The 17,138-nt window shown below is 58.6% G+C and overlaps 2 protein-coding genes across 2 annotated transcripts; one reads left to right on the top strand and one right to left on the bottom strand.

Moving 5' to 3' along the window:
• Nucleotides 1–1,793: 1,793 nt before the first annotated feature.
• On the bottom strand, nucleotides 1,794–3,025 carry OST4 (oligosaccharyltransferase complex subunit 4, non-catalytic). Its single transcript, XM_065891567.1, has 3 exons — nucleotides 2,953–3,025; nucleotides 2,691–2,828; nucleotides 1,794–2,044 (listed from the first exon to the last, which is right to left on the bottom strand). The coding sequence occupies exon 2, from the start codon at nucleotides 2,825–2,827 to the stop codon at nucleotides 2,714–2,716; it is 114 nt and encodes a 37-aa protein (XP_065747639.1). The 5' UTR covers nucleotide 2,828; nucleotides 2,953–3,025; the 3' UTR covers nucleotides 1,794–2,044; nucleotides 2,691–2,713.
• A 5,857-nt stretch (nucleotides 3,026–8,882) lies between these two features.
• Nucleotides 8,883–15,873, top strand: EMILIN1 (elastin microfibril interfacer 1). Its single transcript, XM_065891568.1, has 8 exons — nucleotides 8,883–9,052; nucleotides 9,996–10,121; nucleotides 10,583–10,803; nucleotides 11,955–13,874; nucleotides 14,244–14,360; nucleotides 14,759–14,776; nucleotides 14,936–15,073; nucleotides 15,536–15,873. The coding sequence occupies exons 1-8, from the start codon at nucleotides 8,883–8,885 to the stop codon at nucleotides 15,871–15,873; spliced, it is 3,048 nt and encodes a 1,015-aa protein (XP_065747640.1).
• Nucleotides 15,874–17,138: the final 1,265 nt, after the last annotated feature.

The raw sequence follows: 17,138 nt of genomic DNA, 5'->3' as shown, positions 1-17,138 counted from the left end.
ATTGGGAAAGGTCTGCTAGGGGCTGGACCTCGGATCCCCTGTAGCAGGACCCGACTACAGGTAACATTTTTGGGTCTTCCCCAGTCCCCAGCATAGCAACTCTGGCGGAGCCCAGCAAGGCGCTGTGCACCTGGGCAGTGGGAGGGAAAATGCCCAGCACTGCTTTACAGCCTCTCCCCACAACCACAGCAGAGAGCCGCTCTGATGCCTGAGTGCCTGTCTGTCCGGTGCTGCACCCGCCTCCCCTTCAGCCAGGTCTCTTGCTTGCTGCCAATCCCAGTATCCCTGCCAGACATACCCTGACCTCAGCCTGCTAGCTTGGCTTTGCCTGCCCCTGCCTTAGCTTCTCCTCTCTTTCTGCCCAGACCTGCCCGAGGAGAGTTCCCGCCAGGAGGGGTCCCGGATTCCCCAGGTAACACATCTGGTTGCTGCTCCTAGGAACAGCTGTGCCACCAACTCCGATTCACTCCGGATCCCCATACTAGGTTGACTGAAGTTAGGTATAGGCAGAAGCTGACGGGATAGGTGAAGCTTAAGCTGCTCTGGCAGGGGCTGAGGCAATGAAGGCTCTGAGGCAGACCCACTAATCCTCCAACATCTTTCCACACCGTGCTTCTCTACTCAGCCAGATCTTGACCGTGGTATAGCCATGAAGGTTAAATGCTGGACCCTTCTGACTCCCCTAGTTAAGTAAGGCGTGGAATGTATAGTCATAAACTGAACCCAAGAGTTTTCTAGCTATTATCCTGCCCTACCTTCTCAGCTAGGAACAGTGCCCAGGAACTCAAGGTCCCAGTACTCGTGTTGACACCCATACTACACTCATACGTGTGGATACTAGAAGGAAACCTAGAAGCAAAAAAGTTCATGGAAGAATCCAGCCTCATAGCCTACCCACTGTCCACACAGGCTAGGCCCAGGTTGGGCCGGGGCTCACCGCCGACTCGCAGAGGGATGAGAGGCTCTTCGGGCCCCACGTCCCCTATACCCCGGACCAGGGAGAGCAGTGAGCCAGAGCCGGGACCCTGCTCCATACCACGGTGAGCACCAGGGTGCAACTCTTCACCCCACCTCCCACTTCTATCCCCTTATTCCCATTTCTGCCATTCAAGATCATTTTCTTCCTTCCCTTCTCCCTTTGACCCCCGAAAGACTAAATGTACCTTCATTAAGAACCTAGTCCCTGACTTTTTTCCCCATCATGCTGTCCGTCTTCACTCCAACAGACAAGAGAACAACTTCCAGTTAGGCCTGAGGAGCAGGCTGGTCAGACCATTCCTGTCAGACCACTGTGCAGTGCTCAACCTGCCTATCCTCACCCACCTTGCCTCTCTCATCTCCCAGCCCCTGGCTGAAAGACCAGAAGAAGGGTGGAGTTTTCACAACCCTGACTCCTCTCTCTTCTCTGTTGCAGGCTGCCTCAGGCTGGGCCCCCACGGCCCTGCTCTGCCCCTGCCTTTTCTCCTATTTCCCGTAGTCTGTCTGACTCCCGGTCCCGGATTTGTTACAGTGGGGGGCCCTTGGGCCAAACTGAGGTTTGTTTTGTCCCTAAATCTCCTCCACTCACTGTTTCTCCTCGGGTCTGAGGCCTTGACCTTCACGCCCAGCACATGACCCGGAGATGGGGAACACAGTGAGAAATGTGCTAGCCCCCTTTCTCAGCTCCTGATTCCATGTGACAATTATAACTCCTTGGAACGCCAGCCACACTGTTCTGAGACACTGCAGAGCATCACCTTGAGACAGGACAAAGCAGGGACCTGCCACCCCTTCCCTCCCTCCACAGCACACGATTTTGGGACCACAAAAAAAATCTATATTTTTATACTGGGGGGAGGGAGTGGAAAATAAAGTAGCCCTATGCTGGGCCCTATTCAGTGGCAGCTTCTTGCTCCACAAGGTTAAGGAAGACTTTGAAGAAATAAAAGTTGTTTGGAAAAATCCAGGTGTAGTTGCTTTGTATGTTGTGATGGGTAGAAGGGATGAAGTGAAGTGTGAAGGCCCCTCACACCCTCCATCTTGCCTCAGACTATGTCCTGGAACCCTAGAAAAGAGGGGGAAAGACCTGAGGTAAGGAAAATGCTGCAGCTTTCCTCTGGGGCAATCCTTCAGGAATCAACTCCCATCCAGCCTGTCCCCCCTTACAATTCTCGCCCACACTTATGGGTTGGTTTACCAGACGTTCATACAACACCTCCCCCCATCCCATTCTTCTCTATGGCTTGGGTCTACACTAGCCAACCCCTAAATCAGTGCCCTGTGCCCCTGAAATAGAATTCTCTATCTTTCCAACCCCTCACAAAAAAAAATTATGCCTAAATAAAACCCTAAACAACCTTGGAAAAGTGAGTACTATTTAAGTGAAGAGCCTAAATCCTCTCACTTGGACGGCATCCTCAGTACCTTTATTCCTTCGGGTGTCAGTACTTTCTTGTACCCGTACTATCAACTTGGGCATCTGGGGACCACATGAAGATGGGGACTGAGGGGGTTTAGGGAACCCACCCCGTTCTAGCAGGGAGCAGTTTAAGGGGGAAGGGGTCAGGGCACTCGCTGCTCTGTGCGGATAAAGGGGCCCAGTATCATGCTTGGCCCAACACTTCCTGATTTGAAGTTTCGAACCCTTCACGCCCTGGCGCGGCCCCGCCACTCACTCTCTGGGGCTGGGCGCTACAGCCCCGTACCGTTACCTGGGGCGGAGAAAGCGCCACTTTCATTCCTGCTTCTTGGGATTGTTGACGGCCACGTAGTGATAGAGAACGACAAGCAGGAAGAGCGACACGCCCAGCATGTTGGCAAAGATGGCGAGCTGCACGTCCGTGATCATGCTGCGGAGAAGAGGGGGGACTGAGCCTCGGACCGGCGCACTCCTCGCCCAGACCAGGACCCTTTCTCGCCCCACTGGCCCAGCCACCGCCGATGGGCCGTGGACCACGCCTGCGTGCCTCTCACCTGATCAGCAGGGCTCGGCTCCGACACGACCTGCGGACTAGCTCGAGGTAGGAGACCTGGACCGGAAGTTTGCTGCGCCAGCTCAGTCCCAAAACAGCCACTTCCGGCCGCCAGGCTCGGCCGGCAAGGGCTCCCTAGCCCCCGCGTCTCGCCTGCTCCCGCGGCGCACTCGCAAGGGGCGGGGTCTTGGGCGGGGCTGAGGAGGGGCCGGCCGCCATAGGGGGCGGGCTGGCTGCAGACGCTCGCTTCGTACGCGGCACGGCGCAGCTGTGAGCTGTTGGCGTGGTCCGGGACAGGGTTAGGGCCGCTGGGGCCGCTTCCTTGGAGCCGAGGAGTGGGCTAGAGCGAGAGTGTGGCGGCGGGACCGAGCGGGAGGCTCGGCCTGACCCTAGACTCCGGCCCCCCTCTCGGTCGCGGGCCCACATGCTGCTGCCCACCCTTCGCTTCCCGGCCCGGCCAGGTGCTTCCTTTGCGCCCTGCCCTCAGGGTCCCCACCCTGGTCCGGGCGGCCGGGAGAGGGGTGAGAGGCGGTGCAGAATGGGGACAGGGCTGGGACGGCCGGCTAACTCTCCTCGGCGCCAGCCTTTCTACCCCACATCCGCCAAATAGAACGATCCTGCCTGTGATCTGACCAGTGCCTCCCTTCCGGACTCCCTCCCTCCATCCCACTCTCAGAGGTGGGCGTCGGAAATAGGGCGGACCCTCCCGGAATCAAAACCCAAACCGTGGGACTTAAGCCAAGTGGGAAATCACCACCCCCCCCGGATGTGAGGGAGGGGGAAAAGGAGGAAAGGTTGGGACCAGCAAGAGGGGTCGTGTGGGTTATAAGCAGAGTGGACCGCCGAGGAGAAAAAAGGAAGATGACTGTGGGTAGATGTCCGAGGGTCTCTGGTGAGGGGAGAGGCAGCCTGGGGCTCTACAACCCTCTGCCCAGCCAAAACCTACTGCCCCCCACCTCCTTGCTTTCCCTCAGCTTCACCATAAAAGGGAACGGCACTGAGCCAGGCTGGGGCCAGGGGCTGGGCTGTTTCTCTGGAGCTGTCAGGGGTAATGGAAGCCAGTTGCTCTGCGGTAGAGGGGGGCCAGGGCTCAGGGGACGCCTCTGCTTCTCTGAGCCAAAGAAAACTACAGGAGCTGCTATGGGGCTGGAACAGCTGGGTAAGGGGACTGACTGGCAGGCTGTGTGCACGGTGAGCTAAGGGTGCACTAGCCCAGAGTGGGCTTCCCTGGCCTGGGACCATCAGCAGTTTGTCCTCCATGCACCAGCCCAGTGACTCCTAAGCTTGGTCTCGGCCTTTAGCAGTCTTTAGTTCCCCGGCCTCCCCTCTCATCACGCAGCCCTCACCATTTCCCAGAAGTTTTCTGTTTAGAATCCCAACCCCATGTTCCCTCCATGTAACGGTGAAATCCCAGCCATGTACTCCCTCACGTGTCCCCTCAGTGAGCAGTCTGTTCCCAGCTCTGCTCTGGGAGAATGAGGGTCTAGGTCTTAAAGGATTACACACATTATGCTTTGCATCTCCTGGAAATTTGAAGCAGATCCAAGTGCAACCAAACTTTTAGATCTGTTGAAACACAACTAGATCCTGGAAAGTAGACTTTCTAGACTGCAAATGACATAAGGGAAGGCCTTGGAAGTGCTTCAGCTTTCCAAGGCTGTCCAGAAACCAGCTGACCCAGTTGCAAAGTAAACTAGACTCTCAGAGCTGAAGGGGGCCTTCAAGCTCATTTTATGAAGAAGGAAACTGAGGCCCAGAAGGTAATTGATTTGACCAAGGTTCTACAAATGATTAGAGACTGTCACCTGATCCTTCTTCCTCTGTTCCATACTCTGTTGTGTCAGACTGTGGACTCAATAGGTTGTCCTAGGGTCAGGGGAAAGCGGAAAAGGTTTCATTTTAGAACCATCCAGAAATGTCCTTCACCTCCCAGAACTTCCTGTGCCTAGGTCAGCGAGTCTTTATCAGCCTTGAATGGGTCATTTGGCCTAGTGCCTGGAGGAACATTTTTAACCAAGTTAAAAATGGTCTCCAGGACTAAACTGGACTCAGCTAAGAGCTAACAACTCCTGAAAAAAGCTTGGGTGGAAAAGTATGTGGGAAGTGAGACAAGTGAAGCCTTATCCTGGGGGAAATCGGGGGAGAGAGAGGGTTAGGGGGCACGTGGGGCAGGGGGGAATGTGTGGAGCTTAATCTCTGTGATTAGTGTGACAATTTCAAGCAGAAGACATAGTCAGGATTAGGCTCAGGAGTGAAAAGGCAACAAGACCTGGAAAAGGGGCACTGGGCCCTGCGTCCAGGGAGGTTAGCTCCTGAAGTATTGTACCTGTGGGAAGGGTTGGAAGGAAAAAAAATGTGTGCATTTGTGCATAGTGGACTTTTGCTCAAGAGTCCCCACAAGCTGGAATTCCCATCTGGGTTGGCATGACCCAAGGCCCGGTTGTTATTATTCCCCCCTTTTTCCTCCCACTCTTCAGTCTTCTGACCTAGGGTGGTAGGCATAAAATGCTCCTTACTGCTGGGGCCCCTATCTCTCTGGCCCCAGGCACTGGAGTTCATTGCGCCATCAGTGATGGTTGACTGAATGAGTTAGTTGCCTGGTACAGCCAAGATTTCCCATTGGCACTAGACCCATGGAAATCTGTCTTGGAGTGGTTATAAAATAGATCTTGTCCTAGTGCCCGAGGGACTCTTAGCCTTTTTTGGTCTCAGGAATTCTCTTCCAGTCTCTTTGGAAATGTGTGGCTGCCTATCAATACCACCGCCACCACTGCATTCCCTCTAACCTTAGTCTCCACTGCAGCCTGCTTGCCCAACACCTCAGGCCTCCCCAGTGAACCCACTGATTTCTTTGAGATCTCTAAACATTCATGTCAGCCTCTAGGTCTTGGCTCCTAATTACAGGACTAAATGAAATGCAACCTACCGCCATTATATTTCAAAGGCAACATTTTTGACTTGACACACTTAAAATACAACAGATTTTGTAACTTAAGGGGGCAGGCAAAGGAACGGGTGACAACTGAGTAGTCACAAGATGGCTGGGATGACTTTTTAAGTTGCCAGAAGCTCCTGAACGGAGGAGATGGGGAAGAGCAGAGAAAGCAAACCCACAGCAGCAGCCAGGGCCACCTGGAGGGGAAGTGAGTTAGCTTCCTGCCAGGGCTGGGGCCAGGGCCTAAGCAGCTGCCTTCCACTGACAGCGACTTTGAAATCAGGACCTTCTAGGACCAATTCCTTCAAGTCTCCCTAGGTGCCGATCCCCTCACCTCTAAGGAACAGGCACAAATTTCCATTTCTGATGGTTCCAGAGTTTACTTTCACCATCCCGTCTTTTCAGCAACATTTCTCCCAGTCATCAGGATCATATTCTGGGCCATAGGACGTCAGAGGTAGATCACTCAGATTCACATTGAAGATTTGGTGGCATCCATTCTTATAGTTTCCAACTATTGCCCTGCAAATGGTTCCCAGAATCAAGACCCACACTGCTAACCGTCTCCTTTGGACGTTCATTTCCATTGAGATGTGTTATTCTCATCTTAAACTCAGAATGCCCAAACGAAGGTCATCTTTCTTTCCTTCAAACCTGCTCCTCTTCTCGATTTACTCATGCTGGATCAAACCCTGGAAGCTTCTGTGGTGTCCCCCTTCATCTGGTCCCTCATTACCCATGCAGTCACCAAGCAGTCACAGCCTTCTCTTCCAAGTCTGCATCACTTTGCAGTGTAGAATTTGGAAGGGACCTGAGATGACAGAAAGATAGCAGACCCCCGGTGGAGTCAGGGGGTTTGCTCAAAGTGATAACACTATTGAGAGGAGGAGCTGGAACCAGCATCCTTGTGCCCTAACACCCTGCCCATTGCTCTTGCCAAGAATATCTTCTTTCTGCGTGTGTATCGACCCCCTACTCAAAAACTTGTAACCCAAGCTGTTAACCAGTCATCTGAACCTCTCCCTGATTTTTCCACAATCAACCTCTCTGACTTTCTGACACAAAGAGCTAACATTTACCACATGCCAGACACTATTCTAAATGCTTCACATGGATTAACTTAATCCACACGAAACTAGGAAGGAGGGTACTATGATTATTCTCATGTTACAGATGAGGACACTGAGACAGACCGCTTTCACCAACCTGAAATCTCTCCCCCTCGCCCCGTCCCTGTTTTTTTACTTCCCCCCACTACCACATTTATCAGATTCTCTTTCTTCCAATAGCTCTTCTCTGACTCCCCACAGCAGCCAGCTATCTTTCCCCTCCTCTTACCCAGAGCACAGCATCCATCTGGCCTTCTGTCTGTCCTGCCCTGTGTTCGTTCTGTCGGGCGCTTGTGTCCTGTTCCCCAGCAGGACCAGCTACTCTTTACTGAGTCCTACACGTGCCTTTGCTACCCAGGCACCTCCGCAGCGCCCACACACCAGGCTCTCGCCTCCTTTCTGTCTAGTACTGCTGCCTGGCTCTCCCAAGCGGCCCAGCACGCAGGGAGACCTGTACAGAACACAACGCTGGGGGCCAGATGGTGAGGGGGGCTGGCTGACAGATTCTGACAGAGCCTATGGGCAGGCTGGTGGTTGAGTCAACTTCCTTACCTGCCTCAGAGGCTACCAGACTTGGCTCCACTCTAGGGAGTGACTTCCTTCAGGCTAAATACATCGGGCCCAACTCACCTCCCTCCTTCCCTCCCCTCCCCCACTCATGGCTGACCTTCTCCAAGACAAGTCTGAGACCCATGTTCACCTGGCCTTTTGAGAATGAAAGCCTTTTTCCTCTTGCCCATGTCCTCTCCATGCTTGACAGAAGGCTACTCCCCACTTCCAGATTCTTCTGGCTTCTCTGAATTTCTTGCCTGCCTCAGTGAGTCCTTCTCCTTTTCCTCTCTGGCCCAGTAGCCCTCACTCCTCTCCTCCTTTTTCCTCGCTAGCCACTGACCTGGGTACCATTTATATTCTAATCTGAGCCCTGCTCTTGACTTGCTGTGTTACCTTGGACAAGTTACTTTCCCACTCTGGGCCTCAATTTTCACATCTATGAAAGGAGGCAGCTGCACTAGATGGTGAGTGACTGTCCTGCTGAGCCCTGCGATTCTTTCTTCCTTTTACAGCTCTCCTCTCCACCTCTCGCCTCTGGGCTCCTCTCTCAGGCCTTCTCTCCCAGGGTAGGCCTGCCCTGGCCCCAGGAGAGCTGTGGCTCCAGCTCCCGTTCCCTGTCTAAGCGACCAGCCCTGGGCCTCCTCCCCAGCTCTGGCCCCAGCTCCGCTCCATGTGGCCCGTCTGAGAGGCTGGCCCCAAGCCCGGGGGCAACTCCACATTTCTCTGTTTTTCCTTTTTTTTCCTCTCTTTCCCGGAGTTAACAAGAAGCAGATGTGGCGCACGATGGTTGGAGAGGTGGGGGGAGGAAGGGGGAGGCTGGACCGCCAGCCAGACAGGGGGGAAGGGAGGGGAGTGAGGGAGAGAGAGAGAGGCGGGAGGCCAGGGCCCGCCCCGAAACCACTCTTGTGCCTCTGAGCAGCCACAGGGGCAAAGCCCTGTCACCCTCAGGATCCAGTCATTGGGGAAAAGCGATAGGGAGACCAGGGGAGGGCCAGCTGGGGCAAGGGGGTGGAGGCCCAGGAAGCAGCATCTGAGAGGGCCAGGGACCAGGCACAGGAGGCCGGGGGGCACAGAGAACAAACCCCCCTCAGAAGTGGAGAAGAGGAGAGCGGAAGGAACCGAGGGAGGGACAGATAGGAGCCTGAGGAGGAAAGAGGAGGGGGAGAGGGGTCAGGCCAGGCGGCCAAGGAGGAGGCGTGTGGCTGGGGGCTGCCGGCAGGAAGCTGGGGACAGGACCCGCTGTCCCTCGGATCAGCGGCATCCCCCGCTCCAGGCAGAGGCGCCAGTGGTCAGGCCAGGATGTGCCTCTGAGGGCCACCACGGAGCGCCCCCGCCATGGCCCCCGGAACCCTCTGGAGCTGCTACCTCTGCTGCCTGCTGACCACAGCCGTGGGGGCGGCTAGCTACCCTCCTCGCGGTTACAGCCTCTACACTGGGAGTGGCGGGGCCCTCAGCCCTGGGGGACCCCAGGCCCAGAGTGCCCCCCGGCCTGCCAGCCGCCACAGGTAAGAGTCTGGGTCCCAGCCCGAGGCTGGAGGTAGGTGGGAGGGTGGGTGAGAAGGTGTGTATCCTGGCCCCAGCCTTGGGTCCGCTCTTCTGGGCTGTCCCCGCCTAGGGCAGGGAAGGGGGAAGAGGAAACCCATCCGTCAGGTGCTCTTTACATGCCCGCCTTCCTTCAGGGCACTTCCAGGGCCCCCTGAAGAGATAGGTGCCCCCCCAACCTCGGGGAGATCTGCTTCCACGTTAGGCGCCCAGGGAAACCACCCTGAGGGACACCAGCCAGGCCTTCCTGCCAGCCGCCAGCTGCATACCAGCCTGGGATTCTCGGCAGACCTCTCATTCCTCTCTAGGGCTCCCTCAGCCCCATCCAGTAATCCACGCTTCTGACGCCGCTCCTCTGCTCCTTGTGGCTCTCCAGCCGACACGGACCAGAGACTGGCGTGAATGGGGCCAAGAGTGTAGAACTTCGAGCCCCAAGGCGGGCAGTGCTCATCAATGGCTTATTCTCTCCTTAACCCTGAGCTGGACCCCTGCCTGCCCCGTCCTCTCCCCTGAGTGGTGGGTGGAAGCCAGCATCCAGGGGATCACCAGGGGACATGGCCAGTCGGTTCACACAGGCCACGCCAAGCTGAGGGTTGAGATAGAAGGGACACGAATGAATGCGTGGATTCAGAGGCTCCCCACGTGCCCCCAGCCACGAGGATCAACATCTCGTGGTTGTGGTTTTGCATCTACATCTCCTGTCCCCATCTTGAAAAGTCTTTATTGACTCTTGCTGCACAGGAAGGTTAGGGGGGCGGGGAGCTGCCCCTGCCAAAGCCCTGGCTCCCACCGTTCCCAGGGGCCCTTCATGTTTTGACCCTCCCTCCGCCCCTCTGGTAGCCCCCTGGGCCTTCCTTGGGGGCATGTGTCTCTGGATCTTGGGCCCACGTGGGGTTGTATCTGCAGGAACTGGTGTGCCTACGTGGTGACCCGGACAGTGAGCTGTGTCCTTGAGGATGGAGTGGAGACCTTCATCAAGCCTGACTACCAGCCCTGTGGCTGGGGCCAGCCCCAGTGTTCCCACAGCATCATGTGAGCACCTCCCCCCGCCAAAGGATGTGCACTTGGCTGGGGCTGGGCTAGGGCGGCCAACTGGGGGCATTTGTACCAAGCAGGTAGCAAGGGGCAGGACCGGGGGCTTCAGTCAGAGCCAGCTGAGGAGATGCTGAGGCAGCAGTTTGGCTGGTGGAATACTGAGGGCAAACTTACCTGGACCACCCTGCCAGCCCCTGGAATGCCTTTTCCGGGCTGGGTCACCGTCAAGGAGAGGAGTTCAAAGTTCCAGCACAGGACAAGGGGAGGAAGAATAGGGGTTTGGCTCTTGGCTAACACGCTGAAAACTGTCAACTGAGCAAGGCTACATGCTGGTCAGTAAGGCGCACCCAGCCTGAGGGACAGGTCTAGTCCACCAGCGGCTGCTCATCTCTGAGGACAGGGGCCGGGATCACTACAGGACAGGGAGGAGTCAAGAGGCCTCCCTCTGCCTCTCCCAGGTACCGCAGCTTCCTCCGCCCTCGCTACCGCGTGGCCTACAAAACAGTAACGGATATGGAGTGGAGGTGCTGCCAGGGGTACGGGGGCGATGACTGTGCCGAGGGCCCTGCCCCGGCGCTGGGCCCTGCACCCACCACGCCGCGCCCCCGGCCCCGGCCCGCCCGCCCCAACCTCTCGGGCTCCAGTGCGGGCAACCACCTGAGTGGACTGGGTGGGGAAGGTGAGTACCGGAGCTGCTGGGGAGAGGAGGGGAAGGCGGTGCTGGGGGAAGCGTGGGCCAGGCTGCTACAGGGAACCCCTGCTCCAGGTCAGAAGAGGGGACAGAAGGGAGTTAGTGAGATCCCTTCCCATGCGTGAGAGCAAGAGCGAGCGAGCGAGTGAGAGAGGAGAGGGAGAATATGTCTGTGTCTGTGTCCGTGTCCGTGTCCGTGTCCGTGTGTGTGTGTGTGTGTGTGAGACACAGAGAAGAGAGATTGAGTGGAGACCCAGAGAAAAGGAAGGCAGAAAAAGAGAATATGCTTGTTCACGCCCACGTGTAGCCAAGATACTTCCTAGTTGGGAACAGCTGCGGAGGAAGGGGGAATTCCTTGGAGAAGCTTGGTCCAAGGGGATAGACAGATGAGACTACAAGTCCTAGCATGCACTGCAGCCAACTACAGGTCCCAGGCCCCTCGGTGGCCTCTGGAGACTACAGGTCCCAGAATGCAGCAGTCCCCGTTGCCCGGCACTGCAGATGTGCTGTGTTTGCCTGCCAGGGAGATAGCTGTGCTGTAATTATGGAAACAGGAACTTCTGGCTGATTCTCCCACCATCCAGCCAGATCCCCCGCAGCTCGCCTCAGAGCCCTGTTTGTCCCTGTAGTGCTGTGGAGAGGTTCCTACCCCACGTCCGCATTTCACTCACCCTGAGGGAGGGACATAGTATCATTCCGTTTTTTCAGATGTGGAAACAGTTTCCATAAAGTTAAGAGGCATTCTGGAAGGTGGAAAGGACCTGGCCTTGGTGGTCTGATGGATGACCTGGGTTTGAAACTTGGCTCTGCCACTTATTAAACTTGTAATCCATGGCCCAGTTAATTAACTAACCTCTATGGTCCTCTGTTTCCCAGTCTGTGAAATGGGAAGAACTAATGGTATTTGCACAATGGAGTTGCTGGATGCAGGAAGGAGCCATGGTACACATGTGGCTTAAAGGCATTCAGTGAATGGAGTTTCCTACCATCTTTTCTTGCCCAAGTCACGCAGCTAAGGAATGGCCACATCAGCTGGGACCTCTGCCCTCTTGTTGGAGCTGGGGAGCGCAGGACCTAGGAGGTAGGCACTGAGCTCTGAGGCCTAGCCCCTCGACCTTATGCCTTCCCCTCTCTGCCAGGACCTGGGGAGTCACAAAAGGTGCAGCAGCTGGAGGAGCAGGTGCAGAGCCTGACGAAGGAGCTGCAGGGCCTCCGGGGTGTCCTGCAGGGACTGAGTGGGCGTCTGACGGAAGATGTCCAGAGAGCTGTGGAGACAGCCTTTAATGGGAGGCAGCAGCCCGCAGATGCAGCTGCCCGCCCCGGTGTGCACGAAACCCTTAACGAGATACAGCAGCAGCTGCAGCTCCTGGACAACCGCGTTTCCACCCACGACCAGGAGCTGGGCCATCTCAACACGCATCACAGCGGTGGTGGCGGCAGCGGTGGCAGCAGGGCTCTGGGCCCAAGCCCGGCCCCTCCCGGCCACAGCGAGGAGCTGCTGCGGGAGCTGGAGCAGCGGCTGCAGGAGTCCTGCTCTGTGTGCCTGACGGGGCTGGATGGCTTCCGCCGGCAGCAGCAGGAGGACAGGGAGCGGCTGCGAGCGCTGGAGAAGCTACTGGCCTCCGTGGAGGAGCGGCAGCGGCAGCTCGCTGGGCAGGCCCTGGGCCGCTGGCCCCCTCCGGAGTGCTGCCCTCCAGAGCTGGGCCGGCGACTGGCTGAACTGGAGCGGAGGCTGGATGTGGTGGCTGGCTCGGTGACAGTGCTGAGCGGGCGGCGAGGCGCCAACCTGGGAGTAGCAGCTGGGCAGGGGGGCCACCCCCCAGGCTATACCAGCTTAGCGTCCCGCCTCGCTCGCCTGGAGGACCGATTCAATTCCACCCTGGGCCCCTTGGAGGAGGGCTGGCGGGGGCTTCCCGGGGGCCTGGGCCACTGGCTGCCTGCTGCCCGGGGCCAACAAGAGAGGCTGGAGGGGCTGCTGGCCAACGTGAGCGGGGAACTGGGGGGGCGGCTGGCTCTGCTGGAGGAGCAGGTGGCAGGGGCTGTGCAGGCATGTGGGCAGCTCTGCTCTGGGGCCCCGGGCGAGCAGGGCTCCGAGGTCAGCGAGATCCTCAGTGCCTTGGAGCGCAGGGTGCTGGACAGCGAGGGGCAACTGCAGCTGGTGGGCTCAGGCCTGCACAAGCTGGGAGCAGCTGGGGAGTCCCAGCAGGCCACGCTGGAGGGACTGCAAGGGGTTGCGGGCCAGCTCCAGGGTCGTGTCGATGCGCTGGATGAGACGGCTGCAGAGTTCACACTGCAGCTGAATCTCACAGCGGCGCGGCTGGGCCAGCTGGAGGGACTGCTGCAGGCCCGTGGGGATGAGGGCTGTGGCGCCTGCGGTGGTGTCCAGGAGGAGCTGGGCCGTCTTCGGGATGGTGTGGAGCGCTGCTCCTGCCCGCTGTTACCCGCGCGGGGCCCTGGGGCCGGCCCGGGTGTTGGGGGACCGAGCCGTGGGCCTCTGGATGGCTTCAGTGTGTTCGGGGGCAGCTCAGGCTCAGCCCTCCAGGCCCTGCAGGGAGAGCTCTCCGAGGTTATTCTCACCTTCAGCTCCCTCAATGACTCACTGCATGAGCTCCAGACCACAGTGGAGGGCCAGGGTGCTGATCTGGCTGACCTGGGAGCCACCAAGGACCGTATCATCTCTGAGATTAACAGGCTGCAGCAGGAGGCCACAGAGCATGCTACAGAGAGTGAGGAGCGCTTCCGAGGCCTGGAAGAGGGACAGGCACAGGCCGGCCAGTGCCCCAGCCTAGAGGGGCGACTGGGCCGGCTGGAGGGAGTCTGTGAGCGGCTGGACACGGTGGCCGGGGGACTGCAGGGCCTGCGCGAAGGCCTCTCCAGACACGTGGCTGGGCTCTGGGCTGGGCTACGGGAAACCAACAGCACCAGCCAGACACAGGCAGCCCTGCTGGAGAAGCTGCTAGGGGGGCAGGCTGGCCTGGGCAGGCGGCTCAGCGCCCTTAACAGCTCCCTGCTGCTCCTGGAGGACCGGCTTCACCAGCTCAGTCTGAAGGACCTCACTGGTGAGGGGGCAAGAGGAGGCACGGGGTGGGGGCACTCCTTTCAAGTCCTTTCTTTCTCCTCCCCTGACCCTGTGACAGCCCAGCCTTAACCTCGTGCACCTTCTCCTTGCCCTGCCCAGCATGAATTGCAGACCCACCTCTGTCCCAGGGCTTGGTTTGTCCACAAGAGATGATCCAAGGTCCCAGCTCCCCGCCCTCCCCTGATGGCTCAGACAGGACTGTGGGTGGAGGAGGGGTGCTGCTCTGCCAGCTAGGTACCCAGCATGGGCAGCGAGGGGCCCCATCACCCTGTCCCTGGATCCACCACCTTCCCTGTCCTTTGGAAACTCCTTTTTATGGCTCTCCTTCAACTTAGTTTTGTCACTGTAGGTCCTGCAGGTGAGGCTGGGCCACCAGGGCCTCCCGGGGTACAGGGACCCCCAGGCCCTGCCGGACCTCCGGGACCTCCAGGCAAGGATGGACAAAAGGGGCCCATCGGACCACCAGGTATGTGGGCTGAGATCCTTGCTGCAGCCAGGGCTACTCCCAGCCCCAACCCTGGCTGCCCCGGGCTTGCCATTCTACTCTGAACCGGGCAGAGAAGGGGGGAAAGCGGCAAGGAACTGGGGCTCCTACATGGCTGACAGTGACTAGGAAAGTGACTAGGAGCTAGGATAGTCACTGTGTTGGCCAGTTGGCTGTGGTGGCCTCACTGCTGTGTTGAAGACGATGGCTGAGCCTATAAGGTTGAACAGAATGGACCCTATCTGTTCCTCCTTTTCTTGATATGCCCAGTTCTGTTTTGGAGTCTGCATAGCACCTGGCACAGTGGGAAAGCAGATGTTTGCTGAGTGACTTAGTGAGAGCTGCCCTACTTCTCACTGCTCCCTTTTTTCTTCCCACAGGTCCCCAAGGTGAACAGGGTAAGTTCCTCTCATTCAGTGCTGGAGGGCGGGGAACTGAACTAGGATTTGGAGGATGGAAGGCCTCAGGCAGCCCTGGGGGTAGAGACCCAGGAGGGGAAGGGGGCTGGGCAGCCCTGCACTGAGCGTCCACTCTGACACCCTCCCTACCCCACCCAGGAGCAGAGGGGGCACCAGCAGCCTCTGTGCCCCGGGTGGCCTTTTCAGCTGCCCTGAGTTTGCCCCGCTCTGAACCAGGCACAGTGCCCTTCGACAGAGTCCTGCTCAACGATGGGGGCTACTATGATCCAGAGACTGGTAAGCCTGGGAGTAGGCAGCTGGGCACTGGGGGGAACGGGGGAGGCTGTGCAGTGATATGTCCCCATTCTTGCCGTTTCAGACAAGCTGAGTCTTTTCATTCTCTGGTTTGGGGAGACCCCTATTCTCTCCTTCATTTATTCATTCTCACCACAGCTTGGACTGAGGGGTGAGGTGGGGAGGGGAAAAGCCTATCATTCCACAGCTCTTTATGGGGGCCTCTTCTTGCCCAGGCACTGTTTTAAGTGCTGGGGATGCGGAAATGAACAAAACGCTGGTTTCCCTGCCGTCCGTGGAGCTCAAAACACTGGTTTCCCTGCCGTCCGTGGAGTTCTAGTAGAAGAGAGGTGAAAAGACCCAGAGGGTCCCTCCGCACGTAGTCCAGGAGTTCTGCAAGGGCTCCCGGACACCTTCCCGGCCCCTGCCACCTGTCTCCCTCCTGATTGCCACTGTTGTCCCCAGGCGTGTTCACGGCGCCTCTAGCCGGACGCTACTTGCTGAGCGCGGTGCTGACTGGGCACCGGCACGAGAAAGTGGAGGCCGTGCTGTCCCGCTCCAACCTGGGCGTGGCCCGCATAGACTCCGGTGGCTACGAGCCTGAGGGCCTGGAGAATAAGCCGGTGGCCGAGAGCCAGCCCAGCCCGGGCGCCCTAGGCGTCTTCAGCCTCATTCTGCCGCTGCAGGCCGGGGACACGGTCTGCATCGACCTGGTCATGGGGCAGCTGGCGCACTCGGAGGAACCGCTCACCATCTTCAGCGGAGCCCTGCTCTACGGGGACCTGGAGCTAGAACAGGCATAGACAGGGAGCCGGGCCCCACCGGCCCGAAGTGTCTACGCCGGCCAAACAGCCAGCGGGGGTGGGGTAGGGGTGGGCTCCGGGGCGTCTCGCCTGGGACGGGGCCCCGACCCGGGGCAAGCTGCAGTCTCTGTACCCGCCGCAGCAGCGCAGGCGCCCAGAGCAGCGTCCTTCCCACGGTCGGAGTGCGCCGGGTCGGGGACTCTGGGGTCTCCTCGTCCAGACTTTTGGCCTGATCGCCGTCCCTGCAAGACTCGGACTGCGGAGGAGCTAATCCTCGCACACTTTGCTCCCCCAACTGGCCTCTAGGCCGAATCCCTGGGCTCCGGGACTCTCTCGAGGGGGCTCCGGCCCCCACCGCCATACTAAACTATTCAGGAATAAAGACACTTGGGTTTTCTAAAAAAAAAACAAAAAAACTAAACAAGCTGTCTGCTCTACTATGTGTTCAGGGGTAGACAGGCGTATACAGGGGACGGGGTGAGGGAGCCCCGGGCTCCGGACCCTGCTCGCGCCCTCCGCTCTGGCAGGGGTAGCTCTGCCTGCACTTGCACTGGACGCGCAGGCGAGAAGTGCGCCCGGGGCTTGGAGCCCTAGCCGGGCCCCACTACTGGTCGCGTCTTTTCCGCCGGCGTCCGCCAGAGGGCGCTGGGAGCCGAGACCGCGGCGCCGCTGGGCGGTGTCTCCCGTCACGTGACCTCCGCCGCTCATCTTGCGTGCCCCAGCTGCTCAGCGACGGAGGCGAGGCCTCGAGCTGGGATTGGCTGGGTCTCGGGGGCGGGGCGGGACAGCGGGGACCGCGCGGGCCGCGGCTCTGGATGCCGGGGTCCGGGCCGCAGCTGCGAGGCCAGACTCAACCCCGCGGGCCTAGAGTCTGGAGAGGGAGCCGCGGGTGCAGGAGAGGGCGGGACAAGCGATGCCTTTCTGCTGTACTTTCTCTTGGCATTCATGAGGTTGCCTAGCTGCGCTTCAGAGACATTTGTATTAGCTCGGAGTCCGTCTGACAAGTGAGGAAACTGAGGGCGAGAATTTGAAGGCGTAGCCATCTCCTGGGCCACGCAACCTGCTAAGGGGAGGCCAGGGACCAAGACCGCGGGGTCTGCACTCCCAGGCCCGCTGGGGTCGATGCGTGTGGGGAGCAAGAGCCCGGCTCTGTCCTCTGCACCTCGCCGCTGCAGGAGGCTCCTTGGAGGAGGAGCTCGGGACGCGGAGGAGGAGCCAGGACTGACTCTGGGAGCTGGGACACGATTCTCCGGGATAAGAGGCAG

This window comes from Phocoena phocoena, chromosome 14 (genome assembly GCF_963924675.1).
Source record: "Phocoena phocoena chromosome 14, mPhoPho1.1, whole genome shotgun sequence".
In the NCBI taxonomy this organism is placed as follows: domain Eukaryota; kingdom Metazoa; phylum Chordata; class Mammalia; order Artiodactyla; family Phocoenidae; genus Phocoena; species Phocoena phocoena.
This window is presented reverse-complemented; position numbering and strand designations above follow the sequence as displayed.

Coding starts and splice junctions, on each gene's coding strand:
- EMILIN1 (XM_065891568.1), top strand. CDS start 8,883: ATGGCCCCCGGAACCCTCTGGAGCTGCTACCTCTGCTGCCTGCTGACC. Junction 9,053..9,995: donor CGGCCTGCCAGCCGCCACAG/GTAAGAGTCTGG, acceptor TTGTATCTGCAG/GAACTGGTGTGCCTACGTGG. Junction 10,804..11,954: donor GAGTGGACTGGGTGGGGAAG/GTGAGTACCGGA, acceptor CCTCTCTGCCAG/GACCTGGGGAGTCACAAAAG.
- OST4 (XM_065891567.1), bottom strand. CDS start 2,827: ATGATCACGGACGTGCAGCTCGCCATCTTTGCCAACATGCTGGGCGTG.